Source organism: Nuphar pumila, chromosome 3, assembly GCF_984573655.1.
Source record: "Nuphar pumila chromosome 3, dmNupPumi1.hap1.1, whole genome shotgun sequence".
In the NCBI taxonomy this organism is placed as follows: Eukaryota; Viridiplantae; Streptophyta; class Magnoliopsida; order Nymphaeales; family Nymphaeaceae; genus Nuphar; species Nuphar pumila.
In genome coordinates, this window is record NC_143251.1 from 2857687 (window position 1) to 2866725 (window position 9039).

The following is a 9039-nucleotide window of genomic DNA, read 5'->3' on the forward strand; positions in this document are numbered from 1 at the left end:
CCCTTTTATAAGAAGAGCAGTGGGCAGTTAGGTGAATGTAGTCTTTCCACGTTCACGTAACCTTCACCCACTTAAAGCTATTAACTCTCCACTATTAGCCGCTAACTCACCACTTTTAATGTGTCAAACGGGGTCACATATGGGTTGGACCCAAAACCTAAATGTCCAACAACAACCCCATTCAAGGGAAGCCACTCAGGCAGAAAACTGCTTTCCCATTGAGTGAAGTGTTAACCTATTTTGATAAGAAAAATGCTTTTTAACCTTTATTAAATGAGCTCCATTAGATATTTTTTATGGAAATATTTGTTTTACCCCTTTTACCAAACCATGAAAACGATTGTTTTGTCTAGTTACATCTCAAAGCATAAGTGCCATCATTTGGATGACCTGTTATTAGAGGTGAATTCATGCGTCGCTGCCATTTCATGCAAGAAAACAACGTCTATGTCAATCCAAGAAAGATAGGTGGGGTATCCTTTAAACTTTCTAAGGTATTGTTGTCATCAATCCCTGAGTTAAGGGCAATTCATTAAATTATCGGAGTCTATGAACAGTATTCAATAAACTGTGGATTTTTTTTTTGAGTGAAATAAACTGAGTTATTAATGGGAGTTCGAATCCTTGTTCGGTGGACAGAGGATTAGTGGTGAAGTTTTACACTGTGGACACTGGTTCCGGTCCATGGTCAAACTGAGACCTCTCAGCCTGTTATGAGACACCTAAGCCATACTGCTGGTTTCCTCATGCTTACCAATAGTAGTTGACTATAACACACACGATAGCGTGGCCCCAAATGACAAACTCTACGAGTGATAAAAAGAGACCAGTCCATATTCTTATACACATTGTCATAGGCACTGATGGAAGAGCCATTTTGAGATAATTCTGGTCCAAATGGCTGGTGATTCTTTACAAGTCAAACATATAAACTTCTCAAATGAATCAAACTCTAAGTATCCCTAGTTAGCATGTCACGGCAGCAATGTTGCAGAGAATAGGATATAATGATCGACTGGTTTCTACAGAAAACTGATACAAACATCAAGATAAATGCTTGGATGCTTAATACCAAGAGTGATCAGCATGTTTTTCTTCTTAGTGAGGGGGATAGCCCCAATGAGGCTTAAACCTGAGACCTCTCGGTTAGGATAGTGCCTCTGCCCAATCCAGCTGTGTGATTTAGAAAATCAAAGAGAGAGAGAGAGAGTACTGGAGTAATTCTGCTCATATTTAGCTTAGAGCTTGTCTGTGTTGCAATGAACGCGGGATGCTTTCCACAGAAAGCCCCTTGTTTCGCTTTTCGAGGGTCTGAGGGTCAAAAGAAGAATTTGGAGAAATTCTGCTGATATTCAGCTTAGAGATTTTTTGCGCTGCAAAAATGAAGTGCTTTCTGTGGAGATCTAGTTACCAGTGAAGCTAATGAAAAGGAAACATACTAGATTACAGAACCTGTAAATAACAATAGTACAATGCTAAGAAATATATTTTAAGGCACATATGTTCCCTGACATGAGCATTATCAGGAAAAGTTCCAAGTAAGCATCACATTGTATAGGATAAATACTGCACTCACTGCACATAAAGAATTATTATATTAAACATCAATTCACAAATACAAAAAAGATACACCTCTGATCAAGTCCCAGCACTATCATTGGGTGTTACTAACAAGGGAAACCAATTCAATCTTATCTGAGTCGAGCATTTCTATAGCCTCTTTGGATGAAGAAATCTCTGTTGGAAGTATCTGAGAGTTATTGTCACTCTTTGGCACCAAAAATAGCAATGCAAGTGGCAACAGTCTTAATACATTGCGTAACAAAATAGCCACCCAGAGATTACCAAATTCAGTACGTGTAACATTGAGGATGTGGAGTAGCAGACCTCCACTCCATGATGAAGTGAGTACACCAATATTGTCAATAGACATTAGTAGTGCAAAAAATGTTCCTTCAATCCCAGTAGGACAAAGTTTGGCACTGAGTACAAGAAGAGGCATCCACTTTATGCGGTTGATCATCTGTGATACGCCTTCATCCATTACAACAAAAAGATAATCAGGCATATTGTATTTCAAGTTCAGCCGCAGTACTAAAACCAAATCCAGCATTCCTGAGACACCAAAAAGCAGCTGACTCCAGAAAAGCAGGGTACAAAACGAATAGTCCTTTAATACATTGTGGTAAAGAAGCACCCCAAGAAAGGAGCCAACAGCACCAATGCAAAATATAAATCCAACAATCTCCTGTAACAGTAATGTTAAAGAAAGCATGTGAATAAATAATCCAGTTTTTCTTTATCTGCAAACAAAATGTGCCATGAATGCTAAATCTCTAAGAAAACAGAAATTGTCTATCATGTGAGACACATTAAAATGGAAAAAACACTTGTGTACCTGAGAAAATGCGGGCCCTTCTTTGGAGTCTGTGTACCAATAAAACATTCCCTCATGAATATTCAGGCTCAAAGCAAGAGATGAGTACATGTATACACACGGTCTCCAAACTGCTGGACATTTCAATGTAGTCCACATGGATCCTGCAGCTTCCAAGAGCCTTTGGTATACCTAAATTGCCACGAGAAAAACAGAAATCAAGTTTCATAAGCTGATAAATCTACTGCAAATGCAGCAGCATTTTTGAATTCATCAATTCTTACCTGTCTGAAGGAACCTCTAAGAAGGTTTGGTTCATTTAGAACCACCCCTACCAACAAAACAAGCGAAGCCGGGATAGTCAGCAATCCAAGCACCCCCTATTGGGATAATATGATATGTCAGATTGGTACAACTATTACATAAAACAAGAAAGCAGTAAAGACAGGTCCATGGTAATTCTTCAGCCTTTAACACTTCCAAATATTCAGAAAATGCAGCAAATAAATAGCATGAGATGATGAACCTGACAAGAATTTGTGTCTTTCTTATTCCACATAAAAGTTTTAGGCATACCAAAGATGAATTGAAGCAAACCTGTGCACCTATATGATGAACCAAAAAACCACTGACAGAAAATCCAAGCAAGGCTCCAATGGAAGAGCTAAATGCACACAAGCTTTGCATGTCAGCAGCTAGAGAAGGATGATGTATACTATTCTGAGCCACACAGGCATCAATGGTCACATCTGCAATTGCTACCCCAGCACTTCCAGCTGTTAGAGATAGCAATGCGAACAGAACATGCAGCTTACTGTGCAGGGCTATCAAGAGCATGGAAATCACTCCTAGTAGACCTATTATCCACAGGGAAACAAACATTAGTTGTAGTACTTTATTTTGAGCAGCAGGTTTGATCATAAAGACGTAAACAAGAAAATATTCGTCCTGGATAGTGCACACATACACACGCAGAGTAGCAGATATAAGACGGAAGATGAAAGAATATTCATTTATCAAACTCAGAAGAATATCAAATTTTCTTATACTTTTGAAAGATATAGAGAGAGGAACAAAGATTTGCATATGGTTTTTATTGATTTAGAGAAGGCATACGATAGAGTACCTAGGGACGTTCTCTGGTGGACTATGATGAAGAAAGGTGTTTCCCTAAAGTACATTAGTATAATTAAAGATATGTATGAAGGAGTAGTAACCAATGTCCGCACTTGTGGAGGGGTGACAACCAATTTTCCGATAACGGTTGGGTTACATCAAGGATCTGCTTTAAGCCCTTTCCTATTTGCGATAGTGATGGATGAGCTTACAAGATCAATTCAAGAAAATGTACCGTGGTGTATGTTGTTTGCTGATGATATTGTTTTGATTGATGAGTCTAGAGCTGGGGTTAATGCTAAGTTAGAATTATGGAGACAGACATTGGAAGCTAGAGGTTTTAAGTTGAGTAAGAATAAGACTGAATATATGGAATGTCGGTTTAGTAAGCAACGAAGTAGTGATGGGAGTGTAGTGAAGCTTGGTGAGCAAGAAATACCGGTGAATGATTATTTCAAATATTTGGGATCCATCATTCAAAAGTATGGAGAAATTGATGGAGATGTAAATCATAGGATAAAGGTTGGGTGGATGATATGAAAAAGTGCAACTGGAGTGTTGTGCGATCGTAGAATGCCATTGCGGTTGAAGGGAAAGTTTTATAGGACGACTATTAGACCCGCTTTACTATATGGTACGGAATGTTGGGCTGCCAAGAGACATCATATTCAAAAAATGAGTGTAGCTGAGATGCAGATGCTTAGATGGATGTGTGGAAATACAATAAAAGATAAGATTCGGAACGAGGAGATACGTAAGAAGGTAGGTGTTGCACCCATTGAAAATAAGATGCGAGAGAATCGTTTACGGTGGTTTGGACATATTCGGCGAAGGCCTAATGATGCTCCAGTTAGAAGGTTGGAGAAATGGGAAAATATATTAGTTAAAAGAGGTCGGGGTAGGCCTAGGAAGACTTGGATGGAGATGATAGGAAAGGATATGAATGCTTTGAACCTCACCGAGGACATGGCATTGGATAGAAATGATTGGAGGAAAATGATTCTTGTGGAAGACCCAAAATGAATTTCTTTTTTGGTTCATATCGCTGACCCCAATTGTTTTGGGATGAAGGCGTAGTTGTTGTTGTTGTTGTTGTTGTTAGTAATGTCATTCAGAATGTCCAGCAGGGCTGAATATCAAACTGAAACTTGTTCAACCAAATGAAAAAATTTATGTAATTTATGTAGTACCCTTGGAAAAGCATTTAAGGAATTCAGATGCATTTGACTCCTGTGAAATTAACCGCCATCAAAAGTAGCTAATCCTTTGCCACGAAAAAAAAGTTCATAAAAATTGAAAAAGAAAAGAATTTGCAAGAAAATAGACCAAGTTGCTATGCTTGTTACTATAAAAAACATAGAAGACACCAGTAGAACACTAAAAGCACTATTGATTATGACCAGAAATTGCTGTGAGCCATATTTATACAAGAACAAATATATTTACAACTAGGAAATACTATTCACAACTAGGAAATCACAATATATAGCTGTCCTCAATTCTATATTCATGCATGCATTCATGCAGGTGTGTGCACATCTCATGGCCATCATGTGTAAAGCACTTGTTTGACAAGATCCATGCCAGAGCACTGATAAGTTATATGGGATTAGCCCCTTGTGAGTTACCGCATGAGTTGGCACAGGGTTCGAAATCCTTGGGGAACAAAGAACCATATCAGTGTTAGGAAGTTTCTTCAACAGTTGAGCAGTTAGATGATTAGGAAACATCTGGAATTGTATCTGGAAATTGAATCTAGGTGAAGTGGCAAAAGAAAGGAGATAAAGCGAAGATATCAAAGGGTTCTATTTGGAAAACTACAATTAGCAGGTGTGACTTGTCCGGCTATGACTATATCAGCATTGAATTGAAGATCACTCTTTAACTGGATAGAATTGCTTTGCAGGATTGATTTTACAGTGGCTGGCAATATCATAGAAACCAGCTCAGTGTGGATGGTTGAACAACTTTTGTCTTCCACAAAATTTTCCCTTAAACTCTATTTACTTGATTCTGGTCAGTCTAACCATTTTCCATCAACTGGACCAATGAAGGACGTTTTCCTTTACTTGAGATTCTGTAACCAATAGCCTCCACTTAACAATCATCCAACATTTGTTTGTGATTAGCAGAATTCAAAGCATTAAAAAGGTTACTCATTGATCAGAATACATTCAGATATCTCTGTGTGCTTAAATGGAATGACTTAATTCTGCGTATCTATCTAATCTCTGACTTTACATTCCTAGAGCAAATATATATATATATATATATATATATATATATATATATATATATATAGAGAGAGAGAGAGAGAGAGACAGGTTCTCACATTTTAAAGTAGATAATTTTGAATTGGAAGTTATGAACTGCCAAAATGAGCAATTCCAGGATATAAGGCAGTGCAGGTGGTTGCGCTTAACAACATGGTAACCAACTTATTCATAACTCTGTCTAGCAATTAAATTATCACACAAGTTACAAGTCCCAGAAGTAAGCCATCATTATAATGCATTGGACTAGTATCCTTGCTTAATATTTATGACAAGGAAATTTTATTTTTCTCTGAAATCAAACCTGACATCAGGCTGCTAAGACTTGATTATTCAATTATTCCATGCTTCTAGAATTTCTTGCTGACCGCAACAACGTGATTCTCACGTCACATGTGACCTTTTAGGTCACTTGTTAAAGTTTTCTTTTCCATTATGACCGCATCTTTTACATAGATCGAGATATCAAAGACTTCACAGATTAAAACATGAAACTGAAAGCAGAGACCAAAAGCACAATCGAGTTCAAACGGAATAAATGCCAGTTTACATAACCAACAAAACAATAGCCAATTTCTCACCAGAGACCAGAAAAGGGGGAATGGAATGAAACCAACCAATAACCCAAAATCTGCAATAACAGTCCAAGTCACAAGAAATCAAGAATGATCGTTACCGGCAAGCACGAAATACGGGCGCCTCCGGTACCCGAAAATGGGGAGAACGTCTGTAAGGAGACCCCAGATAGGCTTGACGACCCAGGGGGAGGACGTGATCCCCTGGTAAACCTGCGCAGCGGACGGTTGAACCATCTGCACATCCTTCCAGTAGTAATCTGAAGACAACCGGTACAGCGACCCGCCGACCCCCTGGCTGATCCCATACACCACGATCACCCCAAACACGAAACTCCAATGCATCTCCCTCGCGAGCATCCTCAACCAGAGAAGAGGCGAACCCATCGCCGACAGGAACCCCTTCTTCTCTTCCACCACCGCAGCAGACCCAACAAGGGTCTCTTCCTCCCCCTCCTTCCCCACCTCCTCCTCCTCCATTCTGGACTCCCCACTACCCAAAACCATAAGAAAAAAAAAAAGAAATCCTCACGAGATCTCAGATACCCATCTCGTTAACTGCATGAATCTGAGTAGAAAATAATGTCACAAAGGAATCGAGCCAGAGAGAGAGAGAGAGAGATGGTGGGGGTGCCAAAAAACACAAGAGAATCGAAATACTCACGAAATCTCAGATACCCATCTTGTTAATTGCATGATTCAGAGTAGAAGATGATGCCACAGAAGGATTGAGAGAGAGAGTTCATATGAGATCTGCTTCCCTGAATCAAGATTGGTGATTGGATGACGTGAATCGTCCATGGTGAGGAAGGGAAGACGATCCTCGTTTGCTCATTTGCTTGCAATAGTCAACCGAATCAGACAAAGGCTGCTCCGAACCCGACAGTCCCGTACCTGCTGCGGATAAAAAGGGGAAGCAGATCAGGTCATGCTGAACATGAGCGTTTTTCTCATGCCGACATCGTGGCCATCCGATTTGCATTTTAAAAAGCTCAAAAATCAACAAAATCACGTGCCATTCATCCAAAATGCAAACAGACGGCCACGATGTCGGCATGAGCAAAAACGCTCATGCTCAGCATGACCTGATCTGCTTCCATAAAAAGGTGGTCCCTCCCGTTTGTCTGGACCAGACATTTACCCGCTGCACCAGTCCGCATGCGGTCATTTTGCCTCGGTCATCAGAGGCTTGACTTTAACCAGTGATGAGCCAGGCGATGCCGAGCCCATTCGGACCTAGTCACCTTTGTTTTTTTATAACCCCAAGAAACTTGGCACCAAGACTTAGTCGCAACTGGCTCAGCCTGTCATACCTACGGTCGTCATCTCGGCAACGTAAAACACTGAGGCTAGAACCTCTGCCCTCGAGGCCTATGTTGGGTGTCGGCGCTTATGTAAAAAGGTAACACCTATGATAATTGAACCATGTCTGCCCGTCTAGTGGTCAAGGCCCCACCACACTACGCCACACCCCCTTCTCCTCTTCCTAACCCAGTCACCTGTTTGCTCCAAGAGGTGGACACAGTAGAACTCGGACCAACACCAGCCCTCCCCTGGGAAAAACTTCTGAATGGTAGGGGAAGACTCACTTGCTCGGTTTTTTGCTTTCTTTTTTTTCTATTAAAAAGAGAAACCACAGTTATGGTTCGGACTTCTTGTCATCGGCTGAAAAGTGTCATGTTAGCTATGGCATGTGTTTAGTTGTCTGTAACATAAAACTGCACAGATACTCCACCACCTCATTGGGGATACTTTTGTATCAGCTTCGATCTTGCAGCAGGATGCACACACTGGGTACAATACTAGCGCTCTCTGTCAACTTGAACACCTTAGGCCAACTCATATAGTTAGGTGTTTGGAGCCTTTGTGGGCACTCCCTCATGTGTAGTTATCATCAGTTTTTTTTTACAGGCAACTCGGTCTAATCTTAGAATTGATATAACCTAACAATGTTATTATTAGAAAATTATCATCATTCTTTTAATAGAGTTTAAAAGTAGCAGTTTAGTGAAAAATGATATTTGAAATAACAAGTCAACGGACCTTGAGTACATTATAGGCGAACATTCATTTACACGACAGATTTGTATCTTCGTACAATCATTAAAACCATATAGATTCAAAATGAGGTTTTTAATAATTTAGAATTTATAAAAAAAAATCAAAAAAAAATTATGCAAAATTACAAAACATCCTCAAGAGCGAAACGTTAGATAAAGAGTCTCATCTTGATATCGTTACGTCATTGTACCATCGCTTACCATTCTGACTTAATCATCACCTATACTCATGAAATTGGTCAAATTGATAAAAAACTGATAGGTGCATAGATATAACAATTCAGAACAAGAATAACATATATGTTATTTATTTCATGATGTACAAGTCAAAATAAGTAAAATGAATATGATAACCTTGTTTTGATATTAACTGTCTTGAAGGTATGCACAGAAAAAATGTAGAAATAACTGAGACTGCCTGAGGGTTTGTTATTTTATGTATTTTGATACCCTGAATAACTAGCCGAGTTCGTTCCTAAGAGAATGACCAATGACTGAGAGAGAATTACTCAGAGACATTTGTGGCAATGGATGCATCCAACTTCTGCAGAAGTCTATGGGATCAAACACGTAGGATAATTTTTTGTAGCTTCGTCCCCTAACTCTGATGACCGAGGACAACGCGCAACTTTTTCATC

At 39.5% G+C, this 9039-nt stretch overlaps 1 protein-coding gene across 1 annotated transcript; it reads right to left on the reverse strand.

The window, feature by feature from the left end:
* Positions 1-1578: 1578 nt before the first annotated feature.
* On the reverse strand, positions 1579-7175 carry LOC149841644 (putative folate-biopterin transporter 2). Its single transcript, XM_089998612.1, has 6 exons — positions 7006-7175; positions 6443-6909; positions 2975-3234; positions 2662-2757; positions 2399-2569; positions 1579-2248 (listed from the first exon to the last, which is right to left on the reverse strand). Exons 2-6 carry the CDS (start codon positions 6846-6848, stop codon positions 1655-1657), a joined length of 1527 nt encoding a protein of 508 aa, XP_089854738.1. The 5' UTR covers positions 6849-6909; positions 7006-7175; the 3' UTR covers positions 1579-1654.
* Between the last annotated feature and the right edge of the window lie 1864 nt (positions 7176-9039).

Coding starts and splice junctions, on each gene's coding strand:
- LOC149841644 (XM_089998612.1), bottom strand. CDS start 6,848: ATGGTTTTGGGTAGTGGGGAGTCCAGAATGGAGGAGGAGGAGGTGGGG. Junction 2,570..2,661: donor TTAGAGGTTCCTTCAGACAG/GTAAGAATTGAT, acceptor GTGGCAATTTAG/GTATACCAAAGGCTCTTGGA. Junction 2,249..2,398: donor AAGGGCCCGCATTTTCTCAG/GTACACAAGTGT, acceptor TTACTGTTACAG/GAGATTGTTGGATTTATATT.